We start from the raw sequence: 22,906 nt of genomic DNA, 5'->3' as shown, positions 1-22,906 counted from the left end.
GAAGAAACACCCATACTTTCTAAATTTTTCCTCATCTCCTGCCAGACCTTTCCTCACTCTGGTGGTCACATCGGGCGCCTACATGCCATCTGAACCTCCTCCATATTTGCTATTGATTGGAATAATCAGTGCTGGATACGATTGAGACATGGGATTTGACATTTCAATGCAATTGTTCTCTGACCTTTATACAAATGATAGAATACATCATCCTGCAGAAAGAGACAAATGTACAGCTTGTACATGACTTCATCTGAAGGATGTTGGGATCTTATGAGTTATGTACCTAAGAAAGACACGCAGACTTTGCAGAAGGTGTTGAACTGAAACTTGTTGGCGGCCTCCAGCAGGGTTTTGGCGTTGGCCGAGTGGATGACCAGCGAGCCGGTGTAGACGAACTCCAGCAGCAGCTCCAGCACATCTGCGCCGATGTTAGTCATCTTCAGCTCCAGCTTCTCTCCACTCCCTGTCTCTCTAGACGACCTGACGACACACACACACACACACACACACACACACACACACACACACAAACGTACACCAAACACACAAACACAGAATTTATGACCAAAAGGAACGCCTTATGGCACACCCAAAATCCATTCCAGGATGATTCTATGAAACGGCTGCCTTTTCCAGTTTGATAAAGTCATTTTTAAACGATTTGAAACATTCTATCAGATATATAATGTGTTTAAGTGTGAATCAAATGCGCATTGTGCTATCTCAGGGCAAATTAATACATTTGAATATTTTATGACATTCTTTTTCGGAAGGCAAAAGGAGCATTTTTAATCTTAAATTAAAATGTCATGTTTATAATTATTTACTTATTTATTTAATTTTTTTTAAATATATTTTTTAAATAAATAAATATTCAAATGTACATTTAAAATAAAAATATTATTTAAACACATTTTATATATATATATATATATATATATATATATACATATATATATATATATATATATATATATATATATATATATATATATATATATATATATATATATATATATATATATATATATATATATATATATATATATATATATATATATATATATATATATATATATATATATATATCTTTAAAATATGGGGAAATATACAGAGAATATACAATTGCTAGCTGTTTTTTACCCCAAATATTTCATTTTTTGTTTTCATCAAAATGTGAACATGATATGTGATATCACAGGCCAAAATGGCATTTTCAAGGCATAAAGAGAGATAAAAACCACAACTTTGGGGAATTTTGTGAATGTGTTCAGAAAATGCATTGTTTATCTTTTTTCTTTTCTTTTTCCTATTCTTTTGCACACAAAAGGCATCCGTTTTGTAGAACGACCCTACAGGAAAAGTATAAAGCAGAGATACAATGCATTCCGTTTCTTGCATCTGAAATGAAACACAATCTGAATCAAAGAGTGAAACACTTTTCTTTTTTTTTTATGACACATGAGCATGGCATGCTTCGAGGACGGGCGCAGGTGGCGCACAAATGCACAGAAAGAATGACGGGGGGAGAAAGACATGGAAGGGGAGGAGGGCTGATGCCGCAATCTGCCTGTCCACATGGAGCGATCGCACAGTAAACTGGCGGAGATGGAAGCGTTTCATTACATTAATAAGATCCGTACAGCACCCGGAGCACATTCGACCTCTCAATATCTGTATGAGACTCTCAGCCCAGAGCTACCTGCCTGCTCGTGTCTTTCACATGCAATTGCCCTGATCACTTCGAATGTAATAATTCCCAGGGGTGGATGGGAAATGTGAATAATGAGCAGCATCAGGGGTTTTATGCTCTGAGTGAAACGATAATCCCCTGAAGGTCAAGGGCAGGAGGAGTGAAATGAATAGCCACGCAGCCGTTGATTGTGTTTTAGTGTCGGCTGAAGATAGCACTGATGTGTACAGTCACCAGATAACTGCCAAGCTACCAGACGGAAAGCCGATATACATGGAAAGGCCATTAGGTTAAAATGAGGTGATTTCTAGATATTTTTCTCGGCTCGGTATCCAGTACTGTGATGATCCGCCTGCAGGTTTTCAACGAAACGGTCATTTCGGGTGAATATTTTCCCCACCAATTTATTGATTACACTGCTGGCCATTCGATCTAGCATTACCATTTTGCTTTAAATGCGATGGTGAGCCGTCTAAGTTTCATGCGATTCTAAAAATCATGTTCCCACAGTTCCCGGAGAGTGAAAACTGTGATGCAATGCTTTAACAACATCAAGTGTCTAAATGCTACAGCATTCAAAACAAGCCGCTGGGAATGGCGGTGTGTTCGAAAGCAAAAGATTTCATCACATTTTCACCTTCTTACATGCTTCTAGACAAGAAAACTTTTTAATAAACTGTCCTTTTAGTCTACTAATGGATGTAGTGCATTTAGCACATTAATAAAATAGCAAATACTGTATGAAAGTACTGATGACACCATTTTATTAACATATTCTTAGTAGTCGGTTTAGTAATATAAGTGCACTTTAATTAAAGCTTCTGGATTTATAAAACTATAACACACAACTTAACTATAACAATAATTCAAAAGAATTGTGCTTTTGGGAAGCAATAAACACAAAGAATAGGTCATTTTTACATTTGCTGTAATGGCTAGCTACTTTGTTGTGTAATATATTATATTAATATAATGTAATATAGTAATATATATATATAAAATTAAATATTATAAATAATATATATATATATATATATATATATATATATATATATATATATATATATATATATATATATATATATATATATATATGCATGTATATGTATATATGTATATATATATATATATATATATAAAATGTTAAATGTTATTTAATAAATAAAATAAATAAAATATGATGCATGAAAAAAATGTAAGCCTTTTTTAAGATTTACGCATCTCAATTAATAGTAAAATAGTACATTTGCAGTATGTAGCTGTAATGGCTAGCTACTTTTTTGTGTAAATAATATATTAATATAATATAATATAATACATTTTATATAGTTAAATCATGACAAAGTTATTTATATATTTATATATATATATATATATATATATATATATATATATATATATATATATATTTATTTATTTGTTTCTTTAACGAATTCATTTAAAAGGAGGGAAAAGTTTTCAAGTGTTTTAGTAATATATTAACTAAAATTCGACATATAAAGTATAAAGTGTTTATAATGTCCAGGGCTTGACATTAACTTTTTTGCTCACCAGCCACTGTGGCTAGTGGTTTTCCAAAGTTACTAGCCACTCAGCATTTTCACTGGCCACAGTTTTGTTGTTAGGAAATTTGGCTATATATAAATTATCCCTGTAGACATCCAAATCAAGTCTACATGAAATGTATAACAAGACAGGTGAAGACAGCTGCTTGCCTGAAAAAAATAAGATTTTTATTTCTATCAGCTATGGCATATTTAAATCTAGCATATTTTATGTATGAGCCCATACAGTATAATAAATATCCATATTTTCATGTGATTTGACAGTTTATTTTATTAAATAAAAAAAATCTAAAAAGGTGTGCATCATACCTGACACCCAGATGAACACTTTACAGTCAGTTTTATGACTGTAAGCCATTCTCTTCAAATGCTGTTGAAGTTAGAAACGTTGTATGTAACTTTAGAGATGGCCCCTAAATTCGCGAATATCGAACGTCCAACGTTAAGCCAGATTTATGCCAGTCACACCAGGTGCACTATGGTTCTGCTGTGATAATTGTTTGGAACTATTTTTGCTGCTGAAATAGAACAAAACCAGTCAATCGCTGCGTACATCGCACGTAAATCTCTGCATTGATGAGAGAGAGAGCGCTCCGGCGTTTCAGCTGATTATGACATTGCATTTATCAGCTCAAAAGACTTGCGTGTGATTGGTTATAATGCGTATCGCGATTATGACAGATGCCTTTTGAGAAGACCCGCCAAAATGGCTAGTGGGAGTGATTGTGTCACACGCCACAGCTGAAATCCACCCGCAAATGGCGGGTTGGCGGGTGATAATGTCAAGCCCTGTAAATGTCTTCTAAAATAATGTGGAAAAAAACAAAAACCTTGACATTTGGTCATCATAACTGAGCCCATGTTGTTTCAACTCTGTATTATTATTAAACACAAAGTGAGACCGTCAGCAGAAAATCTGAGTCTCTGTTATCCATAGAAGGTGGATTGTGATTTATACCATCAAGCTCCAAAAAGGTAAAAAAGCATCATAAAAGTACTATAAAACGGCTCATACAAGTCATACACTATATTTCAAGCCCCGTGAAGCCATACAACAGCTTTGTGTGAGGAACAAATTGTAGGTTCTGGATCCCACAAAACTCGTTTGCACTCGCGTCCAGTTAAAATCCCAAAGCAAAATACAGCCATGCATGTTTACAGGTATGTTTCTGACAGAAAGCTATTGTACGGTTTCAGAAGACTATAACGTGTACACAGTCGAATGGAGCTGTTGACAGAGAGCCTGGCAATTTAAATCATTCACTAGGTAAACAACTTTGCTGAAAGCAAGCTTGGACGTTCTGTCGAAGATCTCCTTTTGTGTTTCCAGAGAGAAAGAAAAAAAAACAACAACATGGGGGGGAGTAAACGATGACAACATTTTTAGAGCGAGCTACTTGTGGAATGTGGCCTGAGAAGAACCCATCTTCTTGCACTAGGTGAAAACACACAGCGTATTTGTGACACAATACTGGGGTAACTTTTGGCAACAATGGCTTTGACAGGACACATAACCTGTTGAAGACTACGGCAGCTAAAGAAAATGGGACGGGAGGACACACAGACACACTGACGGACAGGGACGTGTGGAGGATGGTTACAGTGAAGGAGAGAGAGAGAGAGAGAGAGAGAGAGAGAGAGAGAGAGAGAGAGAGAGAGAGAGAGAGAGAGAGAGAGAGAGAGAGAGAAAAGAAAAAGTGAGGCAAGAGGACGTTAGTTCTGCCACAGGAAGCCAGCAGCCATTCTTCTGGACGAGAGGAGGTGTTCCATGACTGGATCTTTGAGAGTGACCCCCCACCAAACCTAAACAAAGTCCCCGGTGTCATTTGCACTGTCAGCGTGGCCCTGTGCATGAACATAGGAGTGTGTAGGGTGTCATTAGTCTCCACTGATTGAGTACTTGAGGGAGGAGGAGAAGGACAACTCAAGAGGAGAATGTGCAATTACGCCCCTGGATCTACAGCTGAAAAGATTAAGAAACGCCACTCCCTCCTGAAAAGCAAAAAAAAGCCAGAGTTTGTTATTTTTGTCCTCTCTAATTGCCGCGGCGATAGGTTTTAAGATAATAGAATGGGATGGTAGTCCTGGGTTAAGTTATGGAGGTGATAAAGAGGAGAAAGGGGGGAATAAGAACGGAAAAAGACAGAGAAAGAAATAAAACAAAAGCATGTTCATCAACCAGGTCAATTAGTGCAATCTGAATCGGCTGGAGTAGCAATTTGCTTTGTCTGAGCACTTTTATTATGGAAATCACTCTGGCTTCGGAGAGAGGTGCATATTTATGGAGCTGCTGATTGCAAGCGTTGTTTTTCAGCAAGATGGAGAGAGAGAGAGAGAGAGAGACAGCATGTCCGTGAGAGATAGAGCAGAGAAAGTGTTTAAAAAAAATGAGCATCTATTATTTTTCTCACTTAAAGTGCCATTTTTTCAGCATTAGCAGCCAACATGAGGATGAGGATGATGGGAGATGGCCACATGGTGCATGTGTGTGCAAACGTAGATTATAAATTAGCTGGGGACGCCCAACAAAACTGCTGGCCACTGTTGATTCTAACACATTCAACCCCACACACACAGAAAAAAAAAAAAATTAATTAAAAATATTTGGAGCTCATTTTCTCTGTCCTTTGCCAGTAAAGCAAGATTAAAGATGAAAATGCTTGTTTGACCATAATTATCCTCATTCATGTATGTTTCCAGACAGAAACGGCCCGCGGGGCTACAGCCTCATGTGGCGGTCAATTTCAGCAAAAAATGGAGGAAAGGGAGAGTAGGGTAAGATGTGTCGCTTATTTAATAGAGTGCGTTGTTTTTGTCACATTAGAAATGGCTCATTTTATAAAGCTACCTGTTGTTGTTGGTTATCTTTTGCATGTCAAACTAAAAGTCAGGTAAAATATATTTGATGTAAAAGCATGTTTATGCATGTCTACAAAAGAAATATATGTAAAATATGTGTAAATTTTTTTATTATACACATATACATATATACACAATTAAAAATAAAATATATAAATTATATAAAATTATATATAGGGGAGAGCGGGGCACAACCTAACGCTTTTATGACTTTCTCAGTTTGTGTAAATCCACTTGGGGTTCAGAGTATTTATTGTTTCCCACATTAATTGCACACATGTCTAGTACAATTATGTGGTTTTGTTTCATTAATACAGTGTATACTTTTTTCTTGATTTACCCCGAAAGAATGGAAGTGAGATGTGACAACATGCCCCATAGGTGGGGCACAATGTAACATGACCAAATGACAGCTTAAAATGTTACCTGATATAATCAAAAAAATCTCCAAGACAAACTAAAATATTTTGTCAACAAAATACAATTATTAACTTTTTAAAATAAAATAATGCCATTTTTTAATCATTAAAAATATACTCATTTTTGAGTTTGACAACAAACACATCGCTAAATACAGTTATACAGCATAGTTCAAAACATAATAATAATTAATAATTTCTGAACATTGACTCTCAGTCATTATTCACCCTTTTCTCATGGTTTCTCAAAAGAATTCATAAAAGTATAGAATATAATGGCATATTTCTAATAGGGGCTCATTGTAACGCAGTGTTCCAACACACCCCATCTGCGCAACTGGGATTTAAATCGCGGCTCGTGTCTTCTGCTGTTAGATCAGCATTAAAGAACGATCTCAACTGTTAAATAACAGATATAAGATTAAAATAATACTGGATTTGTCTTATTTTAAATAAACACAAAAAACAGAGATGAAAACTAAACTTAAGCAAGAAATTTACTTTTGCTATGGTTAAATAAATGTTCAGTGATATCTTCCAGAGATTTTTTAATTTTGGCGCTATTTTTTCTCTAAATAATGTTGACATGCCAACTAGTAAATACACTAAGTTTCGTCAATCTGGCATGTGTGGAAAGGGTTAAAACATGCGCGTTACAACTAACCCCCGTTAGGTTGTGCCCCGCGCTCCCCTATATATATATAAAAAATCTTTTAATACCTGCTAAATGTGCAGCAAAATAAGACTTAAAGACCTAAAACTTGACATTTGACTGTGAAAATGTTGTATTTTGTTATTTTGTTTTTAGAGAATTCAGATTTCTACGGCTGTGTTACAGATCATTTCTTTTAATTTCAGTTGACAGTAAACATCCTGCTATATAATTAGGAGTATTAGTTATACATCATTTCATCTCATTTCTTCCTGCCTCAAGTAAAATGTGACACATCTTACCCCACTCTCTCCTATGTGCCAGTATTTTTAGCATAGTACTGATGCAAAACAAAGTCTGGAAGAAAAAATCTACAGATATGACCGAAAAGCATGATGGGAGACAGGAAAAAATAAAAAATATATATATATTTTTGAGGTTTGGAGAGAAAATTGTGCAGTCGAATCATTACAGCATGAAATATGAATGAAGGAGCACACTGTGGAACTTCATTACGGTATATAAACGTCAACCCTCCCTGAAAAACACCCAGAAAGTGACTTTCCTCTAGTGCAGGAGGTAATTGTGCCTTCATTGAAGTCGACTGTCACATCCCATGGGATTAATGATCCCCCACTGTTCTCCGAATGAAACCTTGCTCGTTCCTTGCACTTGTAACGCCACGTCTACTGTAAAACAAACGTGCGGTCTTAAATAAATAAATAAATAAACAAGAGTGCGGTGTCAAAGCTACTTTGAGCTAGCCAAGTTTCACATTACGCACATTCGCTGACGGCTTGGTGCAGTTGCACTACCCATAAATTAAAGTGGCACCAAGCATACTTATTGAAAATCCGGAGGGGAAAATGGAATTACTGAGGGCAATCCGTCTCCGCGCTCCATGCGGCAGACGCTAAAGGGGGGGGTAATGGCATTTTTTTCCCGTGGCCGAGGGGGAGCGTGTGTGCACATTTAGGAGGTGCATTATATCCTTCAGGTGGCATGTTCTCGCCGCACCCCTCAGATGAGCTTAACGCCAGAGCGCAGTCGGTAAAAATAGCATGTGGCTCAGGCAGTGGCAAGGTGCACATTTTCAGAGAAGAAAAGGAAACAATGTTCCAACTCGTAAATGAGGGCATGGCATTGTGAATAGATATGATGTAATATGACTCTTACATCAGATGGTGTAAATAGGATTTAGAAATTAATCTTCTCACCAAAATCGTGATAAGATGACGTGAACTGACACTACGGTCGTACAAAATTCAGAAATAAATAACTGACTGCCTTTTAATTCATGAGCGTGGGTTTGGATTGAATTGGCCACGCCCTAGGGGAAGTTAAATTCGAATTTGAATTGGTTTGACAGGAAGTGGAATTTGTGGGTAAAGAATTACAGGTACAATCAGAAACTTTTTTCTTAGCAACGAGTAACGTAACGCATTACCTTTCAAAATATCGGAGTTACTTTTTCAAGTATGTAAATACGAAAAAGTAACTTTCCCTTCACTGCTGATGAAAAAATGAATTTGCCAAAAGTAATGCATTCTGGGAAATAGTGTGTTTTTCCACCCTGGTCCACAAAAGTTATTATCCATCCATATCTATCTATCTATCTATCTATCTATCTATCTATCTATCTATCTATCTATCTATCTATCTATCTATCTATCTATCTATCTATCTATCTATCTATCTATCTATCTATCTATCTATCATCTATCTATCTATCTATCTATCTATCTATCTATCTATCTATCTATCTATCTATCTATCTATCTATCTATCTATCTATCTATCTATCTATCTATCTATCTATCTATCTATCTCTATCCATCCATCCACTCATCTCTATCCATCCATCCACTCATCTCTATCCATCCATCTATCTATCTCTAGTCATCCATCCATCCATCTATGAATCTATATGAATTTCAAAAAAAATTTAATTCTTAACTTCAAATATTGTAACATGAAATTTAGGATCATGGGTCAGAAAATTTGGGGTAAATTTTGGTCACACTGTACTTTGTGCTCCTTTTATTTTCATTCATATGCATGCACATTTTGGAGAAATGCAGGCATGTGCGAAGGCGTTTTATCTTTCTAAATTTTGAAAATTAATTTAGCAGAAAAAATACTAATAGAGAATGTAAATGTCACAGATTATTCAATACAAGCAATACAAACCTAAAAGCTACAACTAGTGCACATGTAGATTTGTCGGGGGAAAAAAATATTATTAATAATTGAAAAAATGTGGTAATCCGAATAATTTCCACCCCACATTTTCACTCTTTTTTGCTTGGAAATACGCCATATTACGCAAGTAAAATGGGCTGCGAATGCCATTTCATGTTGACTTCCTGGCAGGTTCATGCCCAGGTGAGGGTGACCCAGATCCTGGAGACGTACTGCGATCACAAATCTGCTCTTTTACCACTTTGCCCTTGAGCGTGGCACTTAACCCAAGACTGCGTCAGGGAAACGGTTTTTGCTATAAACATGTTTTAAAGCGCTTTAGATTAAATTAATCTGTGAAAGAAATGTAAAAAATATTGGTAGATGCAAGCATACAAGTTACAGAAACAATGAGTTTTTTCAATGTAGGTGCCCATAAGTTGAGCTACAACAAAAAGCAGCTTATGATTTTGTGAATCTTAAGGCTAATCTATGGACAACGCCTGACAAAACATGTCTCCTTTAGTCTGATATCAGCAAACAATCATGCAAGGTCCTCTTTCAAGCGCAAGGTCAGCAGTCGGATCTTAAAAGGACACAGGCTTACTTTAGGTAATTTAGATAATTAGGGCAATCGATGTTTTTATGTAACTGACTTTAAAAGGTTATGAACAGTCTTAAAGAAAAAAGAAAATATGACTTAGCGGTTCATGCACAGTCACTCAGAGCTCAGACTAGCTAATGCATAAGGAGTGCTGGGGAGACTAACAAGATTAAGTAGCGACGCTAACAATTACTTTTATTTTGATCGTTTGACAGGAGCGCAAATGTTAACAAAAAGTGCAGTGCAAAATTGTTGTATTTACTGTACGTTACACTGTATTGCAAGCTCAAATGAGCTTTGAAAGAGAAAAAAAGCAATACAAATTCACAGATTTGTCACTCAATACTAGTGTGGCATTTTGCATCTTGTCTGTAGTGAAATAAATACAGTAAAATGTCTTGTTTATAACACTTGATTTTCAAATCAGTTAAATAAGTCTTCTTATAAAAAATATTAGCTTTTCAAATGCATTCTCTTATGCACACCAAGGCTGCATTAATTTGATCGAAAATACATTAAAACAGCAATATTGTGAAATATTTGGTAACACGTTACAATAAAGTTCCATTAGTTAACATGAACCAATAATGAACTGCACCCCTACAGCATTTATTAATATTTTTTAAATGTTAATTTCAACATTTACTGACATTATTAAAATCATTAAAAGTTGTGTTTGTTAACATTAGTTAATGCACCAGCTGTATTTGTATTAACTAACGTTAACAAAGATGACCAAATACAGTAACACATGTATTGTTTATGCTAGTTAATATATTAACTAATGTTACCGAATGAAACCTTATTGTAATATGTTACCAAATATTTATTAAAATAATTTAAAAACTGTTCAAAAATTAAATATGATTTATTCCAGTGATGCAAAGCTGAACTTTTCATTACTCCAGTCTTGATCCTTCAGAAATCATTCTAATACACTAATTAGATTGCTGCTCAATAAATATGTCTGCTTATTATCAATGTGGAAAACAGTTTTTCATATTATTATTTTTGTGGGAACGGATATATTTTTTTTCAGGGTTATTTGATGAATAGAGGCATTTATTTAAGATCTTTTGTAGCATTATAAATGTCTTTACTGTCACTTTTGATCAAACTATTGCATCCTCGCTGAATAAAAGTATTAATTTCTTTAAAAAACCGTACTGACCCCAAACTTTTGAATGGTGTGTATTATGCTAAATATATATACAGTATATACACGCACACACAAAAATTATTATTTACTGGAGAAAATATGGATAGCTGTTTTTGCTAGTAACGTGCGGTTGTATGGCTTTTAGTTCAAGTCTGTTAGCTTTAAGGTCATCTATTCGCTAGTATACTTCATACACTGAGAAAGCTGACATTTAGAATATATATGTACAGTTTTTTGTCTTCTGTGAAACATTTAGATGACTATTTGCTGTTTACAAAAAAAAAAAAAAAAATCCAATATTTTGAGTTTCTAAAATTATTCATGGGCTTTTTAAATGATGAGAAGCCTGCAGTTTGAAGCTTTAACAATGATGATGAGATTCAAAACAAACACATTGAGAGGATGAATGTGCTGAAAATGAATGAACAATACACACACACACACACACACACACACACACACACACACACACACACACACACACACACACACACACACACACACACACACACACACACACACACACACACACACACACACACACACACACACACACACACACACACACACACACACACACACACACACACACACACACACACACACACACACACACACACACACACACACACACACACACACACACACACACACACACAATGCTGGAAAATGTGCTGCCAAAGAAATATTTGAATTAAAAAAATAACAAAAAGTGAGCTGGCAATGGATGCAGAACATTGTAATTTGGAAAAGCGAGGCAGTAAATGGCTCTGACCTGTGAAGGTAACGACGATTCAAGGGAAAGTCGCTGGGCTCGTCTCATTGTTTGCGACTCTGAATGCATTCAATGCACTCACTGTGAATGTTTAACATATGAATGGGAAACTTTTATGCCCTATGAAGACCATACACTTTGCTGATAAAATGGCTGACAAAGCTCATCCCATAGTCAAAATGACAGATACCACATTGCTTTCCAAAATGCCTAACATGGTATTTTTTGGGGGGGATGATTTAAATGCCTATTGTGATTTTCTTTTCTTTCTTTTTTTTTCTTTTAAGATCCTTCAGTCATGGAACACATTCTCTGCTTTTAAAAATGGAAATTAATGTTAATGTTTTCTAAAATGAGGGGAAGAAAAGGTAATAGAAACGGCAAGGGTTGACCTTTTTCCCAATTTAAGATACATTCATTTGAGCGAAAACGGTGAATGGCTGCTGGCCCTGTGATAGAAACCAAAGTCTTCCTACAAACCTGCAAGAGAGAAAAAGAGGGAGGGAAAAAAAATGACACAAATGCGCCCTACGAAAAGAACAGATTGGATCAACGGCTGGTGGGAAGGGAGGAAGGCAAACCTTTTCACCAGGTCCTTGAAATACAAGCTGCAGGAAGCTAGAACATTTTGGTGGACTTCAAATTCTTTGCCTTCAACTATAATTTTCAGGTCTGTAAACTCTTTCTCTCTGCGCTGCTGGTTCAACTCCTTCAACATCTCTGTAGAACAAAGAAGAAACAGACAATGCCAAACACGTGTTTAGAATTCAGCTTGCAACAACAAAAGCAGACAGTGGCAAAAATCACCACAGTAGATCAAAATCAGCATTGAATCAAAATGCAACACTTTGTGGACACGTTAGAAGCAACAATGCACATTAAACATCAAGCAGAATTATTAACAGATGCAAAACAGTAATACACAACGGCATGTTTCACAGCTTGATACAGGATAAGAATACCTAAAATACCTTAAATATTCAGTTCTCAGCGCAACCCGCAGGTCTGGAGCTGACAGACCCATCAGTGTGCGTAATACTGGAAGCTCAAGGCAACAATTTCAAATATGCCAGAACTATTGATTTAATATCATATTCCTTGGGGTATTTTAACAATACTGTATAGGAGAACTGTATTGTCTATATTTTAGGACTAAGAAAAGAAAGAAAAATGGAGATTAATGTGCGTCAAAAACCTATAATTTTATAATTATTACATGATCTGAATGCATGATTTTCCAAAAGGAATTCTCTTTGCCATTTAAAACTAAAACAAATACTGCTGTGGGCGATATTTCCTTCCAAATTCCTATTGCAGTTTATATTCATTGACAAAACACTGGACGGCAAGATTTTAAGATTTGGACAAAAATATGAATAAAATCATCATATCAGTGAAACAGGCAAAACTTCTGTAATCGAACAGAAAGCTTCAAAGAGACGAACCCCAGCATGCAGACACATTTACAAGAATACTTGAAAATCACAAATACATTAAATTCATAAAAATAAAAAAATGTATCTGATCTTCATTCTCAACAACAGGAAAACAAAAGAAAAGGCTTGTTTTCTTTGAGATCGCGCAGGGAAGAACATTGCAGAGGATTTGCATAGAGATTAAAATTAAATAAATAAATAAAGTGATACATATACATGCAAGCATAACCATATTTTCCTATTAAGTTAACATTCCAGCAGATCTCGTTGCCTATTTGACACGTTTACCAGAGTCATGGGAACATTCACGCCCAAACGAGTTCGAACGCAGAGAAAACAAGCAGCAGATGTAGATTTTAATGCATATGTAAATAAATGAGGCTTCTGACAGAAACCGAGGCAGAAGTCCAAGGAGACGAGAAGCGGATACAAGCCGTGTTTAATGAGGATCTATAAAGTGATTCTGACAACCGGACCTCGCATAGTAACTTTAAGGGGGAGCCAGTGTAAGGCCAACCGCTTCAGACAGCCGAACACAGCACATCACAACACAACGGCAGCCATCTTGTCTCTTCATCCAACATGCGCTCTAAAAAAACGCTTTCTTTTTCACAACCGCTATAACATATTATACAAGTGTATTAACCATTTGACACACGTTACGCAGCTCCTTATGCAGTGTGTTAATAATATTCTCAATCGATTCACCATCCGCTAATTCACGCCAGTTCCTCAGCATTGTCAGCACGGTGCAGATTTCAGTGTCAATTGTTTGTTTCTGCAGCCTAATGGGCCAAATCTGTGATATTTTTAATAAATAACAGCTCGTATTGAGTGAATGTACCTCTCGGCTGATTTTACAGCCCAGAAAAGCCATTTATTTGATCTAGCGAAGCAAGAATTTAGTCAAGATGCATCATGCGGTGATCGTTTGGGAACAAATGCTGTTGGAGACATTCTGTGAATACAGATAATTACCTCAATTTTCATTCTAACATGAGGGTTCGGATTTAGAGCGATAGATCAATTGAAACGGTTTAAAGCATTTTTGGTAAACAAAGCCATGTCCTACAGTATACAGACAACATATAATTAATATTCATTGAACTACTTATCTGAATTACTCTTAAAATCACAGGGCAAATGAGAAGATCCAACAGCAGGGAGAACAGAATCAAATTATTAGAAACAATGTGCCGTTTCACAAATCAATTTGATCTGCAGCGCTAAAGCAAATGGAACAGCATTGTAAACACATCACCAAAATGAACAACTACATTAACGCAGCGAGTGCGCACACACACAAACACACACGCACACGCAGAGAACAATAATGAGAGCCTTGAGCCACTGCGGCCACTTCAGCAATACAAAACCAAACACAATGAATCTCAGGGCTGTCTGAAATTACACTGACATTACAAAGAACGAAGCTGATTTACCGATTCTTCAACACTTGAGCCTCGGTAGCTTACCATTTACAATGAATCGATACATTTGAAACAATCACAGTATATTACAGTCTGAATTATAGTTGACATGCAAAACATTTCGTGATATAAAGCCATTCTGAATATTTTGCCAATGTTTTTGCTATTGTTTACAATATTCCATAATATGATTATTATTAAAAAATATATATTTTTGTGTGTGTTAGACAGCATAACAATTCTTTGCCATTTTTCCATTAATAATATGAAAAAAAAAATTGTTATGTGAAATATTGTATGCGTGTTTGTGTGTGTGTGTGTGTGTATGCTAAATGAAATTTTAATTGTTAAAGAGCAATAAAAAGCACACAGTCTGAATTACAATTGACATGCAAAACATTTCATAATATAAAGCCATTCTGAATATTTTGCCAAAATCTCGGGATTTATCGGACGATATAAGTTTTACATTTAAATTTAACAATTATATACACGGTTTTGCTATTTTTTTCAATATTGCATAATATGATTATTATTAAAATATATATATATTTTTGTGTGTTAGAAGGCATAACAATTATTTGCCTTTCCATTATTTAAAGTTTGTAAAAAAATGTTTAAAAAGTGTTGTTTTGTGAAATATCGTATGCGTGTTTGTGTGTGTGTGTGTGTCTGTGTATGCTAAATTAAATTGCAATTATTAAAAAGCAATAAAAAGCACACAGTCTGAATTATAATTGACATGCAAAACATTTCATAATATAAAGCCATTCTGAATATTTTGCCAAATTCTCTGGATTTATCTGACGATATAAGTTTTACATTTAAATGTAACAATTATATACACGTTTTTGCTATTGTGTACAATATTTCATAATATGATTATTATTAAAAATTTGTTTTTGTGCATCACAATTCTTTGCCGTTTTTCCCATTAATTAAATTTTGTAAAAAATAAATAAATGTGTATTGTTTTGTGAGATATTGAATGTGTGTTTGTGTCTGTCTGCCTGTCTAGCTATACATTTTGAGATTTAAAAAAAAGTTCAAATCAAACTTTGTTTAAAAATGTGTGTAATGTTGTAAACAATAGCAAAACCCCCTGCTAAACTTGCACAAATGTTCCTCTACTAATAAGCTATGTCAAACCTGACAGCAGTTCTCAACTTGGAATAAAAATAAACCTTGGAAGATATATTTTTTTATTTGATTACGATCGAATCGATGCGCAGCGCAGCTTTGTGAGTCATCGGCTTTCACCTCCAATCTCCTGCGTCGCACACGACACCCGATTCACGAGCGAATGACAGAGAAAGAGCTACACAGGAGGAACTATAGTCGTCAGTAAACAATGGTTCACCTGCAAGGTCGCTGGACGCGGCAGAAAAGCTGATGGAAAAGCTAATTATGCGGTGCAGCCCAGGGTCAAGGCTCAGTGAGGAACAGAGATCATTAGCACGGGGCATGAAACATCACATGGCAGGTGAATTCACTCCCCGACCCGCAGCGCGCCGGATTTTGGTGAGCTCCTCTGCCGAACCTGAGAGGGACACGGAGGTAGTTGAGATGATTATATGTGATTTGATGGTTTGAACACACACCGAAAATTACAGTGTTGCGCATGTAATGGGAAAATAATTGGCTGTCTTGCAGAAAACGCCGCAACAGTAACCTACTTTCTTTGTTAGTGCTGAACTAATGATAAACTCTCCATGCAGCCCACATGTCGATGTTTTGTAGGTGTGTGTCTACTGTAGCATGTGGCGAGCATGCAGGGCGGGGGGAACTAATGTAGCATGAAAAACAATCCTGAGAGACAACATTAACACAAACCTGTGTGTGTGTGTGTGTATCTCTCGTAAATGTATAGGGTCATGGTCAGGCATGTCTCACTCTCAGGTCATTAGCCTTGCCAGTTTTACCTCTCACCTGATTGGCCTCTCAGCAGACTTAAACAGCCAATCAGCATGTTTCAGTCCATTAACCACAAATAAACAGAGAAAGTTCAATAATCCAATAATGCACTGTGGAGAAAAACACAGACACTGAGTGATTCAGTCAAGGGGATGTGGGCTCACTGCTTGGACAAATACACCACAATAGTTTGAAAAGAAAATCTCAAACTATAATAGAATTCATATAATATAATATAATACCAACAATGTATTTATCTATACATGTATTTATTTGTATTATTATGTATGTATCTGTATTTAATAATACTCTTCATAACAAAATCCAATCTAAATCATCATAAAATTACGTGGATCTTAATATCAGTCTAATCATGTTTTGTGTCCATACAATTTTCGTCCTAAAAAGATGAGAAAAAAATGTAAGAGATGTCTAATTATTTATATTAAAAATATGAATACAAACTGCAGTGAAACAAAATTATGAACTATAGTGACATCCTATACAATAAACTTTCAAATTGTATTTTTGTTAATTAATTTCAAAAACACATTTAGTGTTATTTCAAGTGATATATAATATAATTAATAATATAATACTAACAATTCCAACAACAATAATAATTAAATAAATATTATTATTATTTCTATGTATTTATCTATACATGTATTTATTTTTATTATGTATGTATGTATCTATCTGTATTTAATAATACAAATATGCCTCTTCATAACAAAATCCCAATCTAAATCATCATAAAATTACGAGTATCTTAATTTCAGTCTAATCATGTTTTGTGTCCGTAGACAATTTTCATCCTAAAAAGATATTAAAAATATGAACTTGTGACATCCTATTCAATAAACTTTCAAATTGTATTTTTGTTATCTCGTAAATTTATTTCATAAACACATTTAGTGTTATTTCAAGTGATATAAATATAATACCAACAACAGCAATATAAACAACTTATTATTATTATTATGTATCTGTATTACTTGCAGTCTGATCATGTTGTGAGTCCTCAGACAACTCTTGTGTCCTAAAAAGTGCATATAGTGATATACTAGTGATATCCTATACAATAAACTTTTTGTTGACCTAGAAATTAATCTCATAAATAAATTTCTTAATTAAACACATTTAGATGTTATTTCAAGTGAGGCATAATTCTTCTAATTCTTAATTAACATGATCTTATATAAGTGCAGAAAATGATTCAGTATGGAAATGGTAAGGTCACCATTTATCAAACATCATTTTACCAAGATAAACACATGTCAATATGTCTCCACTATAAAATGGATATCATTGATTTTGTCTGTGGTTCGTTTTAAGACATTTCCATTCCAACCACAGAATCGGACATCTTTTTTTTATTAAAAGAAGAGCCCTCGAAATGCCTCTTTTCAGGCTTAGAGAGTCTAGCGTGTTAGTCAGACGCGAGAGCCGACTGATTGCAAGGCCGAGACGGGGAGAGAGGTTACTGTACACGCAACAGCTTCACACAAAGACTCTTTTCAACGCCTTCCTTCAGCGCACCACAAACACGGACCCAGATTCAATTCAATTGAACTGTACTGAACCGAAACATGTTTACAATGAATGGATAAGATGAAAGGGGGAAAATAATATAATGGCCATTTAAGTGCACTGGAAAGATGGACATGAAATGGCCCTAGAACAACCTTTTGATGGGTTTTCCAGCTGAGCTGGTAAGGTTCACTGGTCAGCTCATGTTTTTCAAAATGGCAGCTGCTAAACGTGCGGATTGACTGGTTATATCTGTACACTGGAACGATCCAAGCGTCTCTGCAGGGGTGTGTAAGGAGGACAAAAATGATGTGAGGACGATAGGTAAACGTTTATCCCTGGCATCCACGGTGCAATAGGACGTAATGTCCGCATCATTTCTTTAACAGCTACTGAGGGAGTGAATAGAAAAAAAATTACATCCAATCAGAAGCCAGCAAAGTGTGTCACCATTACAACTAATAATAGAAAAAAAAACAGAAGCATTTGGGGAAGAGTCCATTTGCAACTGCACGGGAGGGGAGGATGATTTATGAAGCACTACAAAACACCCCTATTGAGAGGAAGCCTGGAGAAAATATGTGTGATTTACTTCTGAATATAATATCAGTAAAATAAATGCTTTATGCAGAATTTACTGTTTTATGAAGTATGCATTATATGCAAACTAATTATTTTGTCAGTTGATCACTAAATTGGCAGCCCTAGTTGTAACTTAATGTATTTATTTGTACTTAATTATATGTTAAATAAAATTATAAAAAATATAAAATAAAATAAAAAAATATATGAGAAAATAAGAAAAATATAACATATTAAATTGACAGCCCAAGTTGTAACTTAATTACATGTAAAATATAATTATAAAATAAAATAAGAACATTTGAGAAAAAAAATAAAATAAGGAAAAAAAGCTCTACATAAATAAAATTAAAACATATATGAAAAGAAATAAAATAAGAAATAAATATGCTCTACATTAATATGTTAAATTGACAGCCCTATAGTTTTAACTTACTAAAATGTAAAATTGAATTAGAAAAAAAGAAAAGAAAAATATGAAACAAAAAGAAAAGAAAATATGAAAAAAGAAATAAAATGAGAACAAATATGTTCTTTAAAAATTAAAATGTACACCCCTAGTTTTAACTTATTTAATGTTAAATTTAATTAGAACAAATATGAAGAAAATAAATAAAAATAAAACATGAACAAAGCATAAAATAAAATAAATAAAATAAATAAAATAAATAAAATAAATAAAATAAATAAAATAAATAAAATAAATAAAATAAATAAAATAAATAAATAAATAAAATAAAATAAAATAAAATAAAATAAAATAAAATAAAATAAAATAAAATAAAATAAAATAAAATAAAATAAAATAAAATAAAATAAAATAAAATAAAATAAAATAAAATAAAATAAAATAAAATAAAATAAAATAAAATAAATCTTTCCATGACAATTTCGGTCACCCTTCCACTTGAACGTTTATTTTTTTGATTTCTTCTTCTTCTTCTTTTTGCTTTGAATAGTGGCTCAATGGACTACTCCTGTTTCTTTCCAGTTCACTATCCAGGGACATGTTACCACCGATACTGAGGCAGTGAATCTGTGCTGTATGCCTCACTGGACAAATGATCCTTGGCCTCGTCTCATACAGAAGGAGATGCCTGTCAGGATTCTTTGCTCTCGTCTCCAAAACCCAAGTCCCAAGTCCAAGACCAGCACAGTGTCACTTCATGCTGCACGCCGACACACACACACACACACACACAAATCTCCAGCGAGCTAACAGAACCGAGGTGGCAAAGGCCACCAATAAAATCCATCAAGGTTACAGTGGCAGCAGCAGGGTTGTCACTTCGAGTTCAAAGATCACAATCTGATATACTATCTGCCTCACAGAGCTGTAATGTGAAATATATCCCCTGACTGCTCAGAATAATGACAACCTCCATAAATATAGCCATGAACATAATAACATATAAAACAAATGAACCCAGGACTACAGGCTAAACTCGAACCACATTTCTTACAGTCTTATTACGTTTAGTCATTACAGATGAATAGAAGCACTCAATATACTTAAGTCAAATATTATCTAATCAACCAATATTAAAACAAGAAGAATCTCTGACATTGCAAAGTTACTGAAACCACAAATGCAAGAGGCCTGATGGGTAATTTAAACCGGTTCTGCAATCTTGTTTGAATTCATCTAATTTAGGGGGTTATTTCCATCTGTCACAGCTGATCTTGTTTTCCTGCTGGATTCAACTTTATAGATTCTGAAAATGCAGTTAGTGATGACTGTACAGCGCAGCGGCACAGCAGAAAGAGTCACAGGGAGATGAATGCGGCCCACCAGCATGGCCATGTGTTGACTCACTGTGAGCTTAGAAGACACATCAACACACGGAGAACACAGAGAATATTCATAAATACTCACGCCTTCATTTTCAGTTCATGTTGGTGACTCTAGTTCACTTTTGGGATACGTTAATATTGTATTAATGGGTGATTCTTCAATTAGTAGGCTTTCTCTGTCCTCTGAAACATTACCAAAAACATTAACATTTACAGTTTAATATTTCATATGTTTAATTTAGATTATTTTATTTAATCGTTTTACATTTTTTGTTTTAGTTTAACATTTTCCAGATTTTCCAAACTAACCTGTTTTTGTTCGTTTTGTTGTTGTTTTTTCAAAAAAATTATATAAGAAAGTTAAAATAAGGGGTATTATAAAAAAGCATTATGCATATCTCTATATATCTCTAGACAGACAGAAAGACCGACAGACAGAAAGACAGACAGATAGATATATATACAGACAGACAGACAGAAAGACAGACAGATAGATAGACAGACAGAGAGACAGATAGATAGACAGAGAGACAGATAGACAGACAGACAGACAGACAGACAGACAGACAGACGGATTGATATAGATATAGATAGATAGATAGATAGATAGATAGATAGATAGATAGATAGATAGATAGATAGATAGATAGATAGATAGACAGAGATAGGCAGACAGACAGAGATAGGCAGACATACAGACAGACAGACAGACAGACAGACAGACAGACAGACAGACAGACAGACAGACAGACAGACAGACAGACAGATAGATAGATAGATAGATAGATAGATAGATAGATAGATAGATAGATAGATAGATAGATAGATAGATAGATAGATAGATAGATAGATAGATAGAGACAGACAGAGATAGATAGATAGATAGATAGATAGATAGATAGATAGATAGATAGATAGATAGATAGATAGATAGATAGATAGATAGATAGATAGATAGATAGATAGATAGATAGATAGATAGATAGATAGATAGATAGATAGATAGATAGATAGACAGACAGACAGATAGAGATAGACAGACAGACAGAGATAGATAGACAGACAGACAGAGATAGACAGACAGAGATAGACAGACAGACAGAGATAGACAGACAGAGATAGACAGACAGACAGAGATAGACAGACAGACAGAGATAGACAGACAGACAGAGATAGACAGACAGACAGAGATAGACAGACAGAGATAGACAGACAGACAGAGATAGACAGACAGACAGACAGAGATAGACAGACAGACAAACAGAGATAGACAGACAGACAGAGATAGACAGACAGAGATAGACAGACAGACAGAGATAGACAGACAGACAGAGATAGAGAGACAGACCGATAGACAGACACATAGAGATAGATAGACAGACAGATAGAGATAGATAGACAGACAGACAGACAGACAGACAGACAGACAGATAGACATAAGGACAGACAGACAGACAGACAGACAGACAGACAGAGATAGATAGACAGACAGACAGACAGATAGACATAAGGACAGACAGATAGACAGAGATAGATAGACAGACAGACAGAGATAGACAGACAGACAGACAGACAGAGATAGACAGACAGACAGACAGACAGAGATAGATAGACAGACAGACAGAGATAGACAGACAGACAGAGATAGACAGACAGACAGACAGACAGAGATAGACAGACAGACAGAGATAGATAGACAGACAGACAGACAGACAGAGATAGACAGACAGACAAACAGAGATAGACAGACAGACAGACAGACAGACAGACAGAGATAGATAGATAGATAGACAGACAGACAGAGATAGACAGACAGACAGACAGAGATAGATAGACAGACAGACAGAGATAGATAGACAGACAGACAGACAGACAGAGATAGACAGACAGAGATAGATAGAGATAGATAAACAGACAGACAGACAGAGATAGAGAGACAGACAGACAGACAGAGATAGATAGTATTTATGCATACACAGAAAAAATGCAGACTATTTTAGAAAACAATTGGGGTTTTACAGCAACAAAGAATTAAGAAAAAAACATTTTTTAATGATTAATTCAAGGTTCTTTAAAAGTTAGCTAAGTCTAAGTTTTATACTTGTTTTTTGTTAATACAGAAGGTGAGAGATGTCATTACCATCCCGCACAGAAATCATCAAAAGTCCTCTCCAATGACCGACTAAAAATCCACTAGAAAGCGGATCAAAGCCAGGACAGGTGGTAAATGTTTTAACACAGATGAAGTTTGAAGAAGTTTCAAATAGGCAAAAACTTCCCCTTACGAAAGAATCACCGTACTATTAA

At 35.0% G+C, this 22,906-nt stretch overlaps 1 protein-coding gene across 2 annotated transcripts in view; it reads right to left on the bottom strand.

Moving 5' to 3' along the window:
- The window catches only part of klhl29 (kelch like family member 29), a 410,063-nt gene that overhangs the window by 120,596 nt on the left and 266,561 nt on the right, over positions 1-22,906 (bottom strand). For both annotated transcript variants that reach the window (XM_079832066.1, XM_079832067.1), the window contains 2 exons: positions 12,492-12,630; positions 287-483 (listed from right to left, as the gene is read on the bottom strand). In XM_079832066.1, the coding sequence (XP_079688192.1) occupies positions 287-483; positions 12,492-12,630 (336 nt within the window). The remainder of the gene's footprint in view (positions 1-286; positions 484-12,491; positions 12,631-22,906) is intronic.

This window comes from Gobio gobio (assembly GCF_949357685.1).
Source record: "Gobio gobio genome assembly, chromosome: 12".
Taxonomy (NCBI): Eukaryota; Metazoa; Chordata; class Actinopteri; order Cypriniformes; family Gobionidae; genus Gobio; species Gobio gobio.
Note: the sequence above shows the minus strand (reverse complement) of the source record. Positions and strands in the feature narration are given on the sequence as shown.